Source organism: Nerophis ophidion, linkage group LG06 (genome assembly GCF_033978795.1).
Source record: "Nerophis ophidion isolate RoL-2023_Sa linkage group LG06, RoL_Noph_v1.0, whole genome shotgun sequence".
NCBI lineage: Eukaryota > Metazoa > Chordata > Actinopteri > Syngnathiformes > Syngnathidae > Nerophis > Nerophis ophidion.
The window spans coordinates 78,502,431-78,524,627 of record NC_084616.1 but is presented as its reverse complement, the minus strand read 5'-3'; the positions used below and the strand labels follow the sequence as shown (position 1 = coordinate 78,524,627).

The following is a 22,197-nucleotide window of genomic DNA, read 5'->3' as shown; positions in this document are numbered from 1 at the left end:
ATGTGATAAAACAAGATGGCAGCTAAAGAAGGACTTCCCTATTCATCCCTGAAAGAACCCGCCAGGTGAAAAGCTGATTTTGCGACATCCGGTTTTTTGATCGATTACAACTTTTATTAGTAGATTGCACAGTACAGTACATAGTCCGTACAATTAACCACTAAATGGTAACTCCCGATTAAGTTTTTCTACTCGTTTAAGTCGGGGTCCACTTTAATCAATTCATGGTAAGACAACCCCTGTCCCATGTGTGACCATAGGCCTAAGTATTCATTAAAAACAAGGTTTTATTGAAAAAGTATATTTCATATTTTTGGGCCGCTGTAACATTCCGCACAGTTTGAACGGTAACACTGTTGTCAGGCTTGCTTGCCCCTGACAGTTTGTATGTGTTTTAGTTTTTCCTTTGTGTGTGTTTAGTATTTCCTGTCCTTAGTTCCTGTCAGCACTCTTATTTTGCATCAGCTTCCTGTTTGTCTCCCCGTGTGCTGTTTTCCCCTCAGATACAGCTGATTGGCACCTGGCCACACCTGGTGTCAATCAGCCCACTTTTATTTAAGTCTGTTTTTGTCCTCCAGTCAGTTGCTGGATTATTCTGTCAGAGTTAGTTGTAGACGGACCCCAAGATGCAGAGAAGGAGGCAGGCATGGAGTGAGAAAACATGATTTAATCAAAAATAATGGAACAAGAACAAACTCAAGGGTACTAACACAAAGCGCGCAAGAGCCGGATAACAAACTAAGAGAGCTAGCATGGGAGCTAGAAAACAAAAAGGAACTTAGCATGGAAGCTAGTAAAAAACAAAAGGGGCCTAGCGTGGAAACTAGCGGGTAGCGAACAGGAAAACAGAAGTTGTTACTTGTAGAATGAAAACAAAACGGAAGCAGGGAACAAAAGACAGTAAGCTACAAACAAACGAATATAGCTTACCGCTACGCTGCATTGAAACGACACGACAGGTAGCAATGACAAGTGAAGTGAAGTGAATTATATTTATATAGCACTTTTCTCAAGTGACTCAAAGCGCTTTACATAGTGACACCCAATATCTAAGTTACATTCAAACCAGTGTGGGTGGCACTGGGAGCAGGTGGGTAAAGTGTCTTGCCCAAGGACACAACGGCAGTAACTAGGATTGCACAAGCAGGAATCGAACCTGCAACCCTCAAGTTGCTGGCACGGCCACTCTACCAACCGAGCTATGCCGCCCCAAGAGCGACATGTGGCAACGACAATAATCCAGCAACTGACTGGAGGACAAAAACAGACTCAAATAGAAGCCGGCTGATTGACACCAGGTGTGGCCAGGTGCCAATCAGCCGCAGCTGAGGGGAAAACAGCACACAGGGAGACAAACAGGAAGCTGAACCCAAATAAGAGTGCTGACATGAACTAAGGACAGGAAATACTAAACACACACAGAGGAAAAAGTAAAACACAAACAAACTGTCAGGGGCAAGTTTGACAACTGTACTTTAATCAAGTGATTCTTCGGCGCACCACTAGATGGAGCCCATGTACCACTAGTGGTATACCTAGCACAGGTGGAGAATCACTGCTTTAGTAGGAACATTATAGAACTACTTTGGTACTTTGTTCTATTTGACCGGGTGCTAGCATGCTAACGCTAACGTTTTAACAAATTTTGCACAATACGCCAATTTGTCAGATCCTGGACTTTGGTCTAGCTCGGCAGACAGAGACTGAGATGACCGGTTACGTGGTGACCCGCTGGTACCGCGCCCCGGAGATCATATTGAACTGGATGCACTACAGTCAGACAGGTAACAGAATAATGCAACAACAACAACAACAACAAAATAATACATTTCTGGTCCTTCTGACTTGTTTCAAATGCGTCACAGTTGACGTCTGGTCTGCCGCCTGCATCCTGGCCGAGATGATCACCGGTCAGGTTCTGTTTCCTGGACACGACAGTATCCTCCAACATGGCGCCACAGACTGAAAGTCAATCACATACATGATGGCAAAAAGGGAAATTGTGCTAACAACCAGAGAACAGGAACTTGATGTGTCTGCTTGGTAAATGATGACCAATACGATAAAATGTATCAATCGTATTCAGAAATATAATCCATGTCCATCATATGCTAATGTTGATACCATTTACCATACAACTCACTATTCCACTCCATTCTCATTCTTGGGTAATGATTCCATTAGAAATCCATTCTCAATACTCCCAATGTAATATTTGGAGTAAAAATAACAATAAAACCTTGTTTAAAAACAGATATCAGGTCAGAAAAACCTCTCTTGGCAGCCGACGTGGATGCACTGCAAGTTAGCTGTGAGACAGTTTTAAAAAAATGAGTTTTAAACGTTCATTTTTAATATTGATCATATACATATATGATTTGTATATTTGTATATATTTGTGTATACAAACCCCATTTCCATATGAGTTGGGAAATTGTGTTAGATGTAAATATAAACAGAATACAATGATTTGCAAATCCTTTTCAAGCCATATTCAGTTGAATATGCTACAAAGACAACATATTTCATGTTCAAACTCATAAACTTTATTTTTTTTTGGCAAATAATAATTAACTTAGAATTTCATAGTTGGGAAAGGGAATGTTCACCACTGTGTTACATCATATTTTCCTTTAACAATCAATAAATATCCACAGTTTTCAAATATAATTTGAAATGTGGACTCGTCAGACCACAGAACACTTTTCCACTTTGCATCAGTCCATCTTAGATGATCTCGGGCCCAGCCAAACCGGCAAAATTCCTGGGTGTTGTTGATAAATGTCTTTCACTTTGCATAGTAGAGTTTTAACTTGCACTTACAGATGTAGCGACCAACTGTAGTTACTGACAGTGGTTTTATGAAGTGTTCCTGAGCCCATGTGGTGATATCCTTTACACACTGATGTCGGTTTTTTGATGCAGTACCGCCTGAGGGATCAAAGGTCCGTGATATCATCGCTTACGTGCAGTGATTTCTCCAGATTCTCTGAACCTTTTGATGATTTTACGGACCCTAGATGGTAAAATCCCTAAATTCCTTGCAATAGCTCGTTGAGAAATGTTGTTCTAAAACTGTTTGACAATTTGCTTACAAAGTGGTGACCCTCACCCCATCCTTGTTTGTGAATTACTTAGCATTTCATGGAAGCTGCTTTTATATCCAATCATGGCACCCACCTGTTCCCAATTAGCCTGCACACCTGTGGGATGTTCCAAATAAGTGTTTGATGAGCATTCCTCAACTTTATCAGTATTTATTTCCACCTTTCCCAACTTCTTTGTCACATGTTGCTGGCATCAAATTCTAAAGTTAATGATTATTTGCACCCAACAAATTGTTTATGAGTTTGAACATCAAATGTTGTCCATCCATCCATTTTCTACCGCTTATTCCCTTTTTTAGGGGTCTTTGTAGCATATTCAACTGAATATGGCTTGAAAAGGATTTGCAAATCATTGTATTCTGTTTATATTTACATCTAACACAATTTCCCAACTCATATGGAAACAGGGTTTGTAGAAGCGGAATAAATCAAAATCAGGATGTGAATTGATAATTTCACTAATATTTTCTGAGTAGATACAGTTTCTTTTATTTGTGTTATCCTGCTCTATATTCAATAAAGGTTTTATTTTATTTTATTTTATTTTATTGCTTGCACCTTCCTTAACCACGCCGCCCAGGTATTGATCAACTGAAAAAGATCCTCCGTCTGACTGGAACACCAGACTCCACTTTGGTGCAAAAGATGCAGAGTAAAGATGTAGGTTTGACTTCACATCCACACCACTTTAGTGCACACTGTTTGACTTCACATCCACACCACTTTAGTACACACTGTTTGACTTCACATCCACACCACTTTAGTGCACACTGTTTGACTTCACATCCACACCACTTTAGTGCACACTGTTTGACTTCACATCCACACCACTTTAGTGCACACTGTTTGACTTCACATCCACACCACTTTAGTACACACTGTTTGACTTCACATCCACACCACTTTAGTGCACATTGTTTGACTTCACATCCACACCACTTTAGTACACACTGTTTGACTTCACATCCACACCACTTTAGTGCACATTGTTTGACTTCACATCCACACCACTTTAGTGCACACTGTTTGACTTCACATCCACACCACTTTAGTGCACATTGTTTGACTTCACATCCACACCACTTTAGTGCACACTGTTTGACTTCACATCCACACCACTTTAGTACACACTGTTTGACTTCACATCCACACCACTTTAGTACACACTGTTTGACTTCACATCCACACCACTTTAGTACACACTGTTTGACTTCACATCCACACCACTTTAGTGCACACTGTTTGACTTCACATCCACACCACTTTAGTACACACTGTTTGACTTCACATCCACACCACTTTAGTGCACACTGTTTGACTTCACATCCACACCACTTTAGTGCACACTGTTTGACTTCACATCCACACCACTTTAGTGCACACTGTTTGACTTCACATCCACACCACTTTAGTGCACACTGTTTGACTTCACATCCACACCACTTTAGTGCACACTGTTTGACTTCACATCCACACCACTTTAGTGCACACTGTTTGACTTCACATCCACACCACTTTAGTGCACACTGTTTGACTTCACATCCACACCACTTTAGTGCACACTGTTTGACTTCACATCCACACCACTTTAGTGCACACTGTTTGACTTCACATCCACACCACTTTAGTGCACACTGTTTGACTTCACATCCACACCACTTTAGTGCACACTGTTTGGAAGAACACATTCAATCTTTTTCCCTCCAGGCACAATCCTATGTTCAAGGTCTCCCGCCGCAAAAGAAGAAGAACTTCAAAGAGGTGTTCGAGTCCATGGAAGACAAAGGTGGGTTGAGATCCTTTTGAAGGCAAACTAACAATATACTGTATTTACAGTACAGGACAAAAGTTTGGACACACTTCTCATTTCAATGAATGTTCTTTATGTTCATGACTATTTACTTTGTTGATTGTCACTGAACTCTTACTAATATGTTAGATCCACTATGGACTGGACTCTCACTATTATGTTAGATCCACTATGGACTGGACTCACACTATTATGTTAGATCCACTATGGACTGGACTCTCACTATTATGTTAGATCCACTATGGACTGGACTCTCACTATTATGTTAGATCCACAATGGACTGGACTCTCACACTATTATGTAAGATCCACTATGGACTGGACTCTCACTATTATATTAGATCCACTATGGACTGGACTCTCACTATTATGTTAGATCCACTATGGACTGGACTCTCACTATTATGTTAGATCCACTATGGACTGGACTCTCACTATTATGTTAGATCCACTATGGACTGGACTCTCACTATTATGTTAGATCCACTATGGACTGGACTCTCACTATTATGTTAGATCCACTATGGACTGGACTCTCTCACTATTATGTTAGATCCACTACGGACTGGACTCTCACTATTATGTTAGATCCACTATGGACTGGACTCTCACTTTAATGTTAGATCCACTATGGACTGGACTCTCACTATTATGTTAGATCCACTATGGACTGGACCCTCACTATAATGTTAGATCCACTATGGACTGGACTCTCACTATTATGTTAGATCCACTATGGACTGGACTCTCACTATTATGTTAGATCCACTATGGACTGGACTCTCACTATTATGTTAGATCCACTATGGACTGGACTCTCACTATTATGTTGGATCCACTATGAACTGGACTCTCACACTATTATGTTAGATCCACTATGGACTGGACTCTCTCACTATTATGTTAGATCCACTATGGACTGGACTCTCACTATTATGTTAGATCCACTATGGACTGGACTCTCACTATTATGTTAGATCCACTATGGACTGGACTCTCACTATTATGTTGGATCCACTATGAACTGGACTCTCACACTATTATGTTAGATCCACTATGGACTGGACTCTCTCACTATTATGTTAGATCCACTATGGACTGGACTCTCACTATTATGTTAGATCCACTATGGACTGGACTCTCACTATTATGTTAGATCCACTATGGACTGGACTCTCACTATTATGTTGGATCCACTATGGACTGGACTCTCACACTATTATGTTAGATCCACTATGGACTGGACTTTCCCTATTATGTTAGATCCACTATGGACTGGACTCTCACACTATTATGTTAGATCCACTATGGACTGGACTCTCAATATTATGTTAGATCCACTATGGACTGGACTCTCACTATTAATATTAGATCCACTATGGACTGGACTCTCACACTATTATGTAAGATCCACTATGGACTGGACTCTCACACTATTATGTAAGATCCACTATGGACTGGACTCTCACTATTATGTTAGATCCACTATGGACTGGACTCACACTATTATGTTAGATCCACTATGGACTGGACTCTCACTATTATGTTAGATCCACTACGGACTGGACTCTCACTATTATGTTAGATCCACTATGGACTGGACTCTCACACTATTATGTTAGATCCACTATGGACTGGACTCTCACACTATTATGTTAGATCCACTATGGACTGGACTCTCACACTATTATGTTAGATCCACTATGGACTGGACTCTCACGCTATTATGTTAGATCCACTATGGACTGGACTCTCACACTATTATGTTAGATCCACTATGGACTGGACTCTCACACTATTATGTTAGATCCACTATGGACTGGACTCTCACTATTATGTTAGATCCACTATGGACTGGACTCTCACACTATTATGTTAGATCCACTATGGACTGGACTCTCACACTATTATGTTAGATCCACTATGGACTGGACTCTCTCACTATTATGTTAGATCCACTATGGACTGGACTCTCACTATTATGTTAGATCCACTATGGACTGGACTCTCACTATTATGTTAGATCCACTATGGACTGGACTCTCACTATTATGTTAGATCCACTATGGACTGGACTCTCACACTATTATGTTAGATCCACTATGGACTGGACTCTCACTATTATGTTAGATCCACTATGGACTGGACTCTCACTATTATGTTAGATCCACTATGGACTGGACTCTCACACTATTATGTTAGATCCACTATGGACTGAACTCTCACTATTATGCTAGATCCACTATGGACTGGACTCTCACTATTATGTAAGATCCACTATGGACTGGACTCTCACTATTATGTTAGATCCACTATGGACTGGACTCTCACTATTATGTTAGATCCACTATGGACTGGACTCTCACTATTATGTTAGATCCACTATGAAGCATTAATGTGATTACAACATTGGTTCTGTTGCTGCAGTGTTGTTGCAATATGTTTGTTAATAAACAACCACGTGGTCAAAGACCATTAACACTTTTTCATGTACCCCAGATCATTATTAATTACATTGGAAATGACAAAAATAGTCCATGATTTTAGATTTGTTTGGCATCTTTTTGTGTGGGCAGCTGTGTCGCTGTTGGAGGGCATGTTGCTGCTGGATCCTGAGAGCAGGTTGACGGCCGAGCAGGGACTGTCGCACGCCTTCCTGGCTGAATACCACGATCCGGAGAGCGAGCCCGGCTCTCTGCTTTACGACGACTCCTTTGAGAGCATGGAGCTCACCATCGGGGAGTGGAAGAGTACGTTGCTGCTTCATTACACGAGGTCATGTGACTCAGTTGCTAATTGTACGGTGGTACCTCGGTTTTTGTACGCCACACTTTATCTCAACATTCAGTTGTCTCGGAATATATTTTCCCCAAAAAGATTTTCGAACTAAATCTTTGCAAAATACGTCATCCCAAAAAAATTTCCCCCCAAAGATTTACTCGAAAAATGTTCTCCAAAGATGTTAGACAATAATTTCTCCAAAAAATGGTTTCTAAAATGTTCACCTAAGATATTCTCTCATAATTCAAAGAATATTTTTGACCCAAGAAAATAAAAAATTCTGAAAAATTTCGCATTTTTGGAAATAAAACCTTCTCTAAAAGAGTTCGCCCAATTTTTTTTTCAAAAATTGTTGTGTCGAATGAAATAATTAGTATGACATTATTTAAAGAAATTATCTTCAAAAAAGATTTTCGCCTAAGTTTTTCGCCCGAGATGCCACCCAATTGTTCGCCATTTTGTTTAAAAATGTTGTCCAAAAATTTTCTTGAAAATTTTTCACCAAAAAATGTTGCCATCATGTCTGGAAAGGCTTCATCGGATGTGCATGTTTTAAAAATGTCCCTAAAAATGTTCACCAAATATGTCACCTAAATATGTCTCCATTTCCCCCCCCCAAAGATTTTTGCCAAGATTTTTACCTAAAAATGTTTTCTAAAAATGTTCACCCAACGATTTCTGCTAAAGATATTTGTCAAGTATTTTGCCAAAGTCTTAAATGTTCTCCAAAATGTGTTGCTTAAGTATTTGTGTCCAGCGTGATGTTCAGTAATTTGCTTTACACAATTTATTAGGGGATAATTATTTTTGGCAAAGATTTACGACAAAAAAATCTTGCCAAAAATTTTCAATAACATTTTTTCCAAATATTTGCACCCAAAATTTTTGCCAAAGACTTTTCCAAACAATTTCACCAAAAACGTTGCCAAAATTGTGTCTCTTGGAAGACTTAATTGGATTTACATAATTTCGTAGGTTAAAAATACTTTCAAAGATTTTCGACAAAAAAGGTTTTCCCTTTTACCAAATATGTCACCCAAAATATTCATCAAAACATTTTCCCCCAAAGATTTTCTCTTAAATATTTCCCCAAATATTTTATGCAAGAATTTTCAATAAAATGTTTTTAAATTTTCCCTCAAATTTTTCAGAAAAATGTCACCCAAAACATTTCTCCTAATTTTTTGCCACCCCCCAAATTTTCCTTCAAATAAATTTGTCAGTAATTCGATTTTCACAATTTAATGAGGGAAAACTACTTTTGTCAAAGATTTACGACAAATTAAAAAAAAAAAAAATTATATATATATATATTTAAATATTTTCACTCAAAATTTTGGCCAACAACTTTACCAAACAATTTCACCAGAAATGTTGCCAAAGTTTTTATGTCTGGGAAGACGTAAATGGACGTAAATGGATTTACATGAGGTAAGGTAAAAAATATTTTCACCGAAGATTTTCAACAAAATTGTTACCTAAAAATTTTCACCAATTATGTCACCCAAAACATTTCTCAGAAAATAATTTCCCCCAAAAATTTCCTCTCAAAATTTTCTCCAAAGATTTTCGCCAAGATTTTTTTCTAAAAATGTTTTCCAAAAATGTTTACCCAATATTTTCATTACAAATCTTGCTGAAGATTTTCGCAAAAAGATTTTGGACAAAAAATCTCACCAAAGAATTTCAACAAAAAAGTAATGTCAAAGATTTTGTCCAAAAAGTTTTGCCAGAACATTTTTACAAACATAAAGTTCAGTAATTCGGTTTATACAATTTATTAAGGGAACAAAAAAGTTGCTGAAAATGTTCAACACATTTTTTTTCCCAAATATTTCCACGCAAAAAGGCTTCTACCAAAAAAGTTTACCAAAAAATGCTTTTTGTGTCTGGGAAGAAGCAATTGTATTTACATGATTTCTTAAGGTGAAAATATTTTCACCAAAGATTTTCAAGAACATTTTTGCCTAAAATTGGTCACCAAAGTTGTCACCCAAAGCATTTCTCAAAAAATGTTTCCCCAAAGATTTTGTCTCAAAATGTTCTCCAAAGATTTTCGCCAAGCATTTTCTATAAAAATGTTTTGAAATATTTTGGACAAAAAAATCTTGCCAAAGAATTGCACCAACAAAATCATGCCAAATATTTTTCTCAAAATTTTTTTTCCTGAAATTTTTTTACAAATATATTTTCCACAGTTTTTGTGTCTGGAATTAAGTTAAGTAATTCGGTTTAGGCTATTTATTAAGGAAAAATATTTTTATCAAAGATTTCCTACAAAAAAATCTAGCTGAAAATTTTTAACAAAAAGTTTATTCAAATATATCCAAGCGAAAATACTTTTACCAAACAATTTTACCCAAAAATGTTGCCAAAGTTTTTATGTCTGGGAAGACCTAATTAGATTTACATGATTTTTTAAAAGGTAAAAATATTTTCACCAAAGATTTTCAACAACATTTTTACCCAAAAATTTTCACCAAAGTTGTCTAGTTCTCAAAGAATTTTCTCCCCAAAGATTTTCTCTCAAAATGTTGTCCAAAAATTTTTGCCTCGAATTTTCGCAAAAAATATTTTAAACGATTTTGGACAACACATATTGCAGAATAATTTAAACAAAAAAATTATGTCAAAGATTTTCTCAAAACATTTTTGCCAGAAATTTTTCTACCAAAGTTCTCAAAACATTTTCCCCCAAAGATTTTCTCTCAAAATATTCTCCAAAAATTTTCGACAAGAATTTTCTCAAAAAATATTTTTAAAGATTTTGGACAAAAATAATTGCCAAAGAATTTCAACAAAAAATTAATGTCAACTGCGATGAGGTGGTGACTTGTCCAGGGTGTAAGCCGCCTTCCGCCCGATTGTAGCTGAGATAGGCGCCAGCGCCCCCCGCGACCCAAAAAGGGAATAAGCGGTAGAAATGGATGGATGGAATTAATGTCAAAGATTTTCTCAAAACATTTTTGCCAGACATTTTTTTAACCAAGATATTTTCCAGTTTTTTGTGTCAAAATCATGCCAAATATTTTCTCTAAAAGTTTTCACCCCAAAAAAAATATCCAAAAATATTTTCCACAGTTTTTGTGTCTGAAATAAATGAACTGCCTTTACATGACTCCATCCATCCATCCATTTTTCTACCGCTTATTCCCTTTCGGGGTCACGGGGGGCGCTGGCGCCTATCTCAGCTACAATCGGGCGGAAAGCGAGGTACAACCTGGACAAGTCGCCCCTCATCGCAGGGAAATTCGTTTGTTTTTTTTTCAGTTCTCGTCCAACCTACTGGAACAGATAACTCAAAAACCGAGGCGCGGCTGTCATACTCCTGACCTTTTTTAAAAAAAGCTTTAATTTTTTCCCCCCAGGTCTCATCCATATGGAGATCATGACCTTTGACCCTGACGACCCCAGCAGGACAGCCATATAAGATGATGCAACAATGCACTTCTACTGTGAAGGTGACGTATTAAAAAGACAGGAGGTATCACTCCCTCCATTATTGCCATGTAGACACCTCTGAATGAATGTTACCACCACTTGTTACCAGCGGAGATGCAGACGTAAACACACAGTTTCTCATTGCAAATGCTGTCACTGTTTTTGACGTAATCTGATATTAAAAAGGTGTTTATGTACATCACATATATTATGGCAATATTTACACTTTTTTTTTCCAATATTAAGAAATTAAAAATGGGAGCAACTGTCAGAATTGTGTGACCTTTTCTAAATACTTAATACTGTATATTTTTGAAGAAATTATAATGCAGTATGTAAAATGTGATTATGTCACCGTGTTGCATTAAAAGCATGTAAAGACTATAGTAAAATCTGGTTTTGACCTTTTTGGTGTGATAAGGATAATGTAATTATGATATTAAATACGATTAAGTACGATGTTGCATGTTCATCCACATTATGAGTTGTTTTTTTTGATAACGCATGCATATTTGATGTATTTAAATTTGTTTATTTAATGTGACATGTGATATCATTCAAACAGAGTAAATGTGCCGAGAGAATAATATATAATATCAAATGAAGTTCTGCTTTTGACCACAAGAGGGAAGCATTACGTCAAATATCCATGTATAAAACAAGTCATGACAAAACCATTGAAATGAGTAAGTTATTAGTTTACAGCAGGGGTCAGCAACCTTTTTGAAACCAAGAGCTACTTCTTGGGTACTGATTAATGCCAAGGGCTACCAGTGTGATACACACTTAAATAAATTGCCAGAAATAGCCAATTTGCTCAATTTACCTTTAATACACACACACACACACACATACATACACACACACACACACACACATACATACATACATATACATATATATATATATATATATATATATATATATATATATACACACACACACACACCGTTCAATTAAATGTTTTTTTTCATCATTTATTCTCTACAAAAAACCTTCCCTAAAAGGAAAAAAAATGTACGACGGAATGACAGACAGAAATACCCTTTTTTTTTTGTGTGTGTGTGTATATATATATATATATATATATATATACATACACACACAAAAGGGTATTTCTGTCTGTCATTCCGTCGTACATTTTTTTTCCTTTTACCTTTTGTGTGTGTATGTATATATATATATATATATATATATATATATATATACACACACACAAAAAAAAAAGGGTATTTCTGTCTGTCATTCCGTCGTACATTTTTTTTCCTTTTACGGAAGGGTTTTTTGTGTGTGTATATATATATATATATATATATATATATACACACACATACACATACACAAAAAAAATGGGTATTTCTGTCTGTCATTCCGCGCTACATTTTTTTTCCTTTTACGGAAGGTTTTTTGTAGAGAATAAATGAAAAAACACGTAATTGAACGGTTTAAAAGAGGAGAAAACACGAAAAAATAAAAATTTGAAACATAGTTTATCTTTGATTTCGACTCTTTAAAATTCAAAATTCAACCAAAAAAAAATGAAGAAAACAACTAGCTAATACGAATCTTTTTGAAAAAAAAAAAAAAGAATTTACGCAACAACTGTTGTGTCTTGAGATTGGATCCCAAGACGCAGAGACGGGAGGCGGAGTTGAATCACAAAAGAAGATTGTCTTTAATAAGTTCAAAAGGATAACTCAAGGCAATGGGGCAAGAGCGCACACCATGGAAGGGGACTAAACTGAAGGAGGACTCTCGATGGTCAGCAACAGGTTCAACAAAAACTTCTCTCGCTTACTGGGGAACTAGGGAACAAAAACACCAGATGTAAGGAATGGTGATAAGAAAGGAGAAGGAAGGTACCGAGTTGGTTGGATGCAAGTTGAGCATGCGGGCATGGAAAGCACAGGAGTCATGAACTGTAGTGAACTTAAATAGAGCCGAGCAGTGAGTAGTCGCAGGTGTGCCGAGTTGGAACTAATGGATGGAGGAAAAATAACACAAAAGCAATACGGAGAAGACAGGAAAACAATACACAACTACAACGTTAGTAATTTTTCCTGATTAAGATTCATTTTAGAATTTCGATGACATGTTTTAAATAGGTTAAAATCCACTTTGAAATAAAATTGAAATTTGATTCTACAGATTTTCTAGATTTGGCAGAATAAATTTGGGGAATTTTAATCATAATAAGTTTGAAGAAATATTTCACAAATATTCTTCGTCGAAAAAACAGAATATAAATGAAGAATTAAATTAAAATGTATTTATTCTTTACAATAAAAAAAAAATACTTGAACATTGATTTAAAGACCTACTGAAATGAGATGTTTTTATTTAAACGGGGATAGCAGCTCCATTCTATGTGTCATACTTCATCATTTCCCCATATTGCCATATTTTTGCTGAAAGGATTTAGTAGAGAACATCCACGATAAAGTTTGCAACTTTTGGTCACTAATAAAAAAGGCTTGCCTGTACCGGAAGTCGCAGACAATGATGTCACATGTTTGATGGCTCCTCACATAGTCACATTGTTTTTAATGGGAGCCTCCAACAAAAAGTGCTATTTGGACCAATTTCCCCATTAATTTGAGCGAGGATGAAAGATTTGTGTTTGAGGATATTGATACGACGGACTAGAAAAAAAAAAAAAAAAAAAACGTGATTGCATTGGGACAGATTCATATGTTTTTAGACACATTTACTAGGATAATTCTGGGAAATCCCTTATCTTTCTATTGTGTTGCTAGTGTTTTAGTGAGTTTAATAGTACCTGATAGTCAGAAGGATTTCTCCATGGGTGTGTTGACGCCAATGTCTCAGAGGAGTCGACGGCAGCTATGGACGGCACAAGCTCAGCTGATCTCCGGGAAGAACTGACACTTTAACACAATTTTCTCACCGAAACCTGCTGGTTGACATTCGGTCAGGATCCATGTTCGCTTGACAGCTCTGATCCATAGTAAAGTTTCCCCTCCGGGAATTTTAAACAAGAAATCACTGTGTGTTTGTGTGACTAAAGGCTAAAGCTTCCCAACTCCATCGTTCTACTTTGACTTCTCCAATATTAATTGAACAAATTGCAAAAGATTCAGCAACACAGATCTCCAAAATACTGTATAATCATGCCGTTAAAGGGGAACATCATCAGCAGACCTATGTAAGCGTCAATATATACCTTGATGTTGCAGAAAAAAGACCATGTATTTTTTTAACCGATTTCTGAACTCTAAATGGGCGAATTTTGGCAAATTAAACGCCTTTCTGTTTATCGCTCTTTTAGCGATGACGTCAGAACGTGACGTCACCGAGGTAACACACCCACCATTTTCATTTTCTACACATTACAAACACTGAGTCTCAGCTCTGTTATTTTCCGTTTTTTTGACCATTTTTTGGAACCTTGGAGACATCATGCCTCGTGGGTGTGTTGTCGGAGGGTGTAACAACACTAACAGGGAGGGATTCAAGTTGCACCACTGGCAAGAAATCTGCCGCCAGACCCCCATTGAATGTGCCAGAGTGTCTCCACATTTGACCGGCGATGCTAAGACAGACATGGCACAGAGATGTATGGATAACCTGCAGATGCATTTGCAACCATTAAGTCAACAAAATCACAAAGGTGAGTTTTGTTGATGTTGTTGACTTATGTGCCAATCAGACATATTTGGTCATGGCATGACTGCCAGCTAATCGATGCTAACATGCTACGCTAATTGATGCTAACATGCTATTTACGCTAGCTGTTTGTACATTTGAAACTAGATACCCACATTTAATGCGAAACAAACACTTACCAATCGACGGATTTAAGTTGCTCCAGTGTCACAAGATGCGAAAGTCCTGATCGTTTGGTCCGCACATTTTACCGGCGATGCTAATAAGGCAGCCATGCTATGGGTCACTTCATTAGGTACACCCACGCTATGGTCGAATAGCGTCAATAGCTATTCGCTCAATAGCTTCAATTTCTTCTTTAATTTTGTTTTCGCTATCTGCCTCCATACTCCGACCATCTGTTTCAATACATGCGTAATCTGTTGAATCGCTTAAGCCGCTGAAATCCGAGTCTGAATCCGAGCTAATGTCGCTATATCTTGCTGTGGTAACCGCCATGTTGTTTGTATTGGCAGCACTGTGTGACGTCACAGGGAAATGGACAGTCACATCGCAAATAGCGAAAATCAAGAACTTTAAAGCTTTTTTTAGGGATATTCCGGGAGGTGTAAAATTGTGAAAAAAAATTAGAAAAATAAAACAAGCCACTGGGAACTGATTTTTATTTTGTTTAACCCTTCTGAAATTGTGATAATGTTCCCCTTTAAAGCAAACGACTTTTGGCTGCGTGTGTGCGCAGCGCTAATATTTCCTAACAGTCCGCGACGTTTTCAACAGGGCACTTCGCGGGAAATTTAAAAATGCAATTTAGTGAACTAAAAAGGCGTATTGTCATGTGTTGCAATGTTAATATTTCATCATTGATATATAAACTATCAGACTGCGTGGTCGCTAGTAGTGGCTTTCAGTAGGCCTTTAAAATGTCAGGAAAGAATAGGAAGGAATTTAAAAGGTAAAAAAGGTATATATGTTTAAAAATCCCTAAATCATTTTTAAGGTTGTAATTTTTCTCTAAAATTGTCTGAAAGTTATAAGAAGCAAAGTAAAAATGTAATGAATTTATTTAAACAAGTAAAGACCAAGTCTTTAAAATATTTTCTTGGATTTTAAAATTCTATTTGAGTTTTGTCTCTCTTAGAATTAAAAATGTCGAGCAAAGCGAGACCAGCTTGCTAGTAAATAAATACAATTTAAAAAATAGAGGCAGCTCACTGGTAAGTGCTGCTATTTGAGCTATTTTTAGAACAGGCCAGAGGGCGACTCATCTGGTCCTTACGGGCGACCTGGTGCCAGCGGGCACCGTGTTGGTGACCCCTGGTTTAAACGGTAACTGGAATACATTGTGTGGCATAGAGTTTCTCCAAATATATCCACGCGATAAGACTTTTACCAAACAATTTTACCCAAAAATGTTGCCAAAGTTTTATGTCTGGGAAGACGTAATTGAATTTACATGATATCTTAAATTAAAAACATGTTCAAAGACTTTCAACAACATTTTTACCCAAAATTTTCCACCAAAGTTGTCAGTCATGATCCGTAGTCCGGATCATGTTTTGTTTAGTTATGTTCTGTTAGTTTTGGACTCCCTTAGTTCCTGTTCTGTGCACTTTGGGTGTTAGTTTTGGTTACCATGGATGATAATTGCTTTCACCTGCCTCTGATTAGTGCTCTGCATGTTCACCTGCTGTCGAGCACCAATCAGAGAACTATTTATTCACGTTGCTCGCCACATTGTGTGCGGTATGCAACTACCAACTTCAGTGTATTCTGATTCGGATTCCTGTTCTTGATTCCTGTGTGATCGGCACGTTTTTCTTTTGTTTGTTCTGTCTTTTTGGTACGTGTTTGATTTATGATTAATAAATTATGTCCTACTTCACGCTGTCCGTTCTTAATTCCGGGAGAACTATCCTCAACCCAACCCCCGCATGTGACCGTTCTCAAAACATTTTTCCCCAAAATGTTCTCTCAAAATGTTCTTGTCAAAGATTTCCGACAAAAATCTTGCTAAAAATGTTCAACAAAAATGTTCTCCAAATATTTACACAACAAAACAAATGGTAGTTTCAATCAAAAATGAGCATTATTGTCTCGTAAAGGCGGAATATTCAGAATTGTCTACTGCTTGTCCCTTTTGACCTGGAGAAAAAAACAAACTCATACTTCCATCCATTTTCTACCGCTTATTCCCTTTGGGGTCATCCCTAAAACATCTAAATGTAACGCTTGGCGGGTGATGCGGGTTCATTCTTTCAAGGATGCAGTCGGGCAATGGACATAGCGTAGAAGTAAGAAATAAAGATTTATTAAAAAATAAAACAGACTAAGAAACACAAAAACTTGCACTAGGCACAAAAGGCAAAACAAACTACTAGCATGGGAGCTAGAGGAAAACAAAGGCATAGCGCGAAAGCTAGCAAGTGAAAACATGGGAATCAGAGTCGTTAATGTTGCGAAACACAAACTAGGAAGCGAGAATGAATGAACATAAAAGGCAGGCTTAAATGAGGACGGTGATTAGCAAAAACAGGTGTGCGTCTGGAAACCGTGGCAGGTGAAAAATAATAAGCAACCATGGTGACAGAACAAACAGGAACTAAGGAAGTCAAACACTAACAGAATATGATACAAAAACGGAACAAACTAGAATATGGTATGATCCGGGCAGCGGATCATAACACTAAATTTACATCTGCTGTGACAACTAGAAACACACGAGTCTCCACCAGGGGGCAATGTAGCGTGCCCAGATGTAAAACCTCTTTTGCACAATCAGCCTTTTCATATAAAGCCATAAAGGACCTCACAACAAACTTGAAAAGTCTAACAGATAACTCTTCATTTACAATCGAAGTTAAAAAGTGGCTTTGGAGCAATCAAAGTTGCTCACACGGTCACTAAGGAGGCCACTATGATTGACAGCTCAACTTAATGTTTATTATATTTATCCATGACAGCAGTTTTGTTGTAAATTGTGAAGTGTGTCTGTTAAAATCATGGTTGTTTCTACAAATGATGACAGACGTATATTATGTATATTAAGTATGTGTCAATGAAAGGGCATTTTATGACTTTTCTTAATTTATGTGCTATGCTTTGATTTTATTGTCATAATTTTATTGCATGATTTTTGTATCCCTTTAATTTAGGTAGCCAGGGATTGCAGATGGAAATCAGCTATTTAGCTATAATCTGGTACAGAACATATCTGTCTTTGAGCTTAATCTTTCTGTGCATTGTCCCTTCAAATAAAGTCTAAACTTAACTAATCTTATTTTCTAAATAGGTGTGTCCCCAAACTAGATTTGGAGCCAAAGTCGTCTCCATGGCAGCACTCTTTATTTGACATCTGTACTGTAGGGATTTGACAGTCTAATGCAACATGGAGGCATCTTCCACTCCTTTTATTGTTTTTGGTCACGCTCTCTGCCAGAGAAACTGTTAAAATGCACTTCTTTCACCTCCAAGGACCCGGTCACTGCAGTGCTGAGTGACAGAGCTTCAAACAGGACTTTGCCTGTCAAATCTGGAAGCCCAAAATTAATCCGCGGGGATTTCTTTTTACCATGTTTCATACACCTTTGTTGTGATTGACTTGAAGCAGAAAAATCCACCATGAGTCACTTTCACTAAAGACTGATCAGATGCAATAAAACATAGGAACTGTAATCTTCTCAAAGAACATTTTTATAGAAAGTAAGCTTGATGTACTGAAGAGTAGTCAAGTTATCATGGACGCCCCTGCTTATTTGTGTGACGCATTATGAAGCCTAAGATACCACAACGGAGACCCTGGACTGTTGAACAACTTAAGCTGTACATCAAGCAAGAATGGGAAATAATTCCACCTAAAAAGCTTCAGAAATGTGTCTCTTCAGTTCCCAAACGTTTACAGAGTGTTGTTAAAAGGAAAGGCCATGTAACACAGTGGTAAAAAGGCCCCTGTGACAACTTTTTTGCAATGTGTTGCTGCCATTAAATTGTAAGTTAATGATTATTTCAAAAAAATAATTAAACAAGTTTCTCAGTTCAAACATTAAATATCTTGTCTTTGTCGTCTATTCACATCTGCAGTCCTTTCCAAGGTTTCTCATTGTCATCTCACTGAGTTGAGTTTTTCCTTGCCCTGATGTGGGATCTGAGCCCTGGATGTCATTGTGGCTTGTGCAGCCCTTTGAGACACTCGTGATTTAGGGCTATATAAATAAACATTGATTGATTTATTTGATTGAAATCACCAAAAATGATTCCCGGGCGCAGCCACCGCTGCTGCTCACTGCTCCCCTCACCTCCCAGGGGGTGAACAAGGGGATGGGTCAAATGCAGAGGAAAAAAATTCACCATACCTTGTGTGTGTGTGTGACAATCATTGGTACTTTAACTTGACATTTGATTCTTTTATTTGTTTTATTTTAAATATATCTGCAAAAATAAAAACCTGTGATGAGGTGGAGACCTGTCCAGGGTGTACGCCGCGTACCGCCCGAATGCAGCTGAGATAGGCTCCAGCACCCCCTGCCACCCCAGAAGGGACAAGCGGTAGGAAATATGGATGGATAAAGGTTGTCACATAAAATCCGAATTAATATTTTTTTGGATGCACTGTAAATGGGGAGGGGGGGGGGGGGGGGTGTCCTCTCCAAGGTTTCTCAGTCCCATTGGGTTGAGTTTTTCCTTGCCCTTATGTGGGATCTGAACAGAGGATGTCGTTGTGGCTTGTGCAGCACTTTGAGACACTTGTGATGTAGGGCTTGATTGATTGGTTGATTGTGAGGCACATATACGAAACCCCTGTTCCACCGTGCTAAAGATTAGCGCGTATTAAAACACGTGCTAATCCACTGTGGACTGGACTCTTACTATTATGTCAGATCCACTATGGACTGGACTCTTACTATTATGTCGGATCCACTATGGACTGGAGTCTCACAATATTATGTTAGATCCACTATGGACTGGACTCTCACTATTATGTTAGATCCACTATGGACTGGAGTCTCACACTATTATGTTAGATCCACTATGGACTGGACTCTCACTATTATGTTAGATCCACTATGGACTGGACTCTCACTATTATGTTAGATCCACTATGGACTGGACTCTCACTATTATGTTAGATCCACTATGGACTGGACTCTCACTATTATGTTAGATCCACTATGGACTGGACTCTCACACTATTATGTTAGATCCACTATGGACTGGACTCTCACACTATTATGTTAGATCCACTATGGACTGGACTCTTACTATTATGTTACAGCCACTATGGACTGGACTCTTACTATTATGTTACAGCCACTATGGACTGGACTCTCACAATATGTTAGATCCACTATGGACTGGACTCTAACACTATTATGTTAGATCCACTATGGACTGGACTCTCACACTATTATGTTCGATCCACTATGGACTGGACTCTCACTATTATGTTAGATCCACTATGGACTGGACTCTCACCATTATGTTAGATCCACTATGGACTGGACTCTCACTATTATGTTAGATCCACTATGGACTGGACTCTCACTATTATGTTAGATCCACTATGGACTGGACTCTCACTATTATGTTAGATCCACTATGGACTGGACTCTCACTATTATGTTAGATCCACTATGGACTGGACTCTCACACTATTATGTTAGATCCACTATGGACTGGACTCTCACACTATTATGTTAGATCCACTATGGACTGGACTCTTACTATTATGTTACAGCCACTATGGACTGGACTCTTACTATTATGTTACAGCCACTATGGACTGGACTCTCACACTATTATGTTGGATCCACTATGGACTGGACTCTCACACTATTATGTTCGATCCACTATGGACTGGACTCTCACTATTATGTTAGATCCACTATGGACTGGACTCTCACTATTATGTTAGATCCACTATGGACTGGACTCTCACTATTATGTTAGATCCACTATGGACTGGTGTAGCCTGTATGTTACTTAAGTAAAGCACTGTACAAGTACTAAGTAAACAGTGAATTATATAACTGGGCTAGATCAGAAGAAAGTAAATTCAGCTCTAGGAATGGAGAGTAATGAAGACTGAACACAGGTTTTAAGTTCAAATGGTCTCAAATTATATTAAAGAATTATAGGAAAATAAAACACAGACATGTAAATACGAATGGCCATTCACATTTTCAACATAAATATTTACAATGTGATACAGTACTTGATTCAATCCTTGGTTTTACCAAAGACGGTATAAGCGCAACACGACAGTTCATTAAACGACCTTCCAAAGTCCACCTTGTGGTGGCTTTGTCCAGAGGGGTTTTAGTGAAGGTAACGGGGTGAATGTGAAGGTTCAGGAGGACAGAAATGAACATGTTGCGTTATGAAAACAAAAGGGAAAAACAGAGTGGCTGCTGAGGAGCCTCCTACCTGCCCGGGGCTCGGTTGCGTGGATTCAGTTCGGTTGGTTCGGTTCCAGGCATAAAGCTTCAGGCTCTAGCTCGCCATCCAACATGTCCTGTACAACAAGGGCAGGACCGGTCAATTTTCCAGGGCGCACACACAAAATACATTCAGATACTAAATAATACTAAATGTATTCAAATAGCAAGTATATTTCTTAATATTGTACAATAAATAATTAATGAATCCAATTAGAATAAATAATATAATTGTTATATCAAAATATTAATTCTCTAATATTATCAAAATGTAATCATTGCATCCACAAATAAGGTTCATAGCAGAGAGTAGTTTCACAGTATCATGTTAGACCCGCTCGACATCCATTGCTTTCGGTCCCCTAGAGGGGGGGGGGGGGGGGGGGTTGCCCACATCTGAGGTCCTCTCCAAGGTTTCTCATAGTCAGCATTGTCACTGGCGTCCCACTGGATGTGAATTCTCCCTGCCCACTGGGTGTGAGTTTTCCTTGCCCTTTTGTGGGTTCTTCCGAGGATGTTGTAGTCGTAATGATTTGTGCAGTCCTTTGAGACATTTGTGATTTGGGGCTATATAAATAAACATTGATTGATTGATTGATAGTTCCCTGGACTGCATCATAAAATGCATTGGATGCATAGCATTGACAACCATCAAACAATTAACACGACCCAGGAACAAATCAGACAATTGTTGACAGTGCTAACGTTTCATTCAGTTGACTATATTCAGCGAAACAGACATAGAAGTAGATGCTAACAGCTCCATTCAAACCCAATGTAGCGGCTAAGCTACACAGATGCAACTCACCAATTCCGCAGATAAATCCCACTTAAACACTCTCGCACGACGACCCACGGCTTCAGTAGTTGGCTCCTGCAGTTCGACATGATTACATTTCAGTTAAAAAAGCTTAGTTAATAGTTAAACCAAAACCGAGTTTTGATGCTTTAAAACGTCCCTCTCGCGCTTCCTGGAAGAAGCCCACTACCGGTGTTTATG

General features: G+C 38.1%; 1 protein-coding gene and 2 long non-coding RNA genes across 6 annotated transcripts in view; 2 read left to right on the top strand and 1 right to left on the bottom strand.

Moving 5' to 3' along the window:
* zgc:171775 (STKc_p38 domain-containing protein) overlaps positions 1-11,617 on the top strand; it is a 25,704-nt gene extending 14,087 nt beyond the window's left edge. For 2 of the 3 annotated variants that reach the window (XM_061904917.1, XM_061904918.1), the window contains 6 exons: positions 1,670-1,784; positions 1,866-1,937; positions 3,688-3,767; positions 4,815-4,893; positions 7,494-7,667; positions 11,067-11,617. In XM_061904917.1, coding sequence (XP_061760901.1) covers positions 1,670-1,784; positions 1,866-1,937; positions 3,688-3,767; positions 4,815-4,893; positions 7,494-7,667; positions 11,067-11,128 — 582 coding nt within the window. In that variant the 3' untranslated portion in view covers positions 11,129-11,617. Of the gene's footprint in view, positions 1-1,669; positions 1,938-3,687; positions 3,768-4,814; positions 4,894-7,493; positions 7,668-11,066 lie in introns of all 3 variants that reach the window. The other variant, XM_061904916.1, reaches the window with a different exon arrangement.
* LOC133555282 (uncharacterized) lies at positions 563-22,197 on the bottom strand. Of its 2 annotated transcripts, none has more exons than XR_009807309.1 (3): positions 22,006-22,197; positions 21,187-21,274; positions 563-1,962 (listed from the first exon to the last, which is right to left on the bottom strand). It is a non-coding gene; the product is annotated as an uncharacterized LOC133555282 (long non-coding RNA). The 2 variants fall into 2 exon arrangements; XR_009807310.1 differs by lacking the exon at positions 563-1,962 and adding an exon at positions 12,740-12,944.
* On the top strand, positions 12,471-18,810 carry LOC133555281 (uncharacterized). The gene is made up of 2 exons (XR_009807308.1): positions 12,471-17,964; positions 18,056-18,810. It is a non-coding gene; the product is annotated as an uncharacterized LOC133555281 (long non-coding RNA).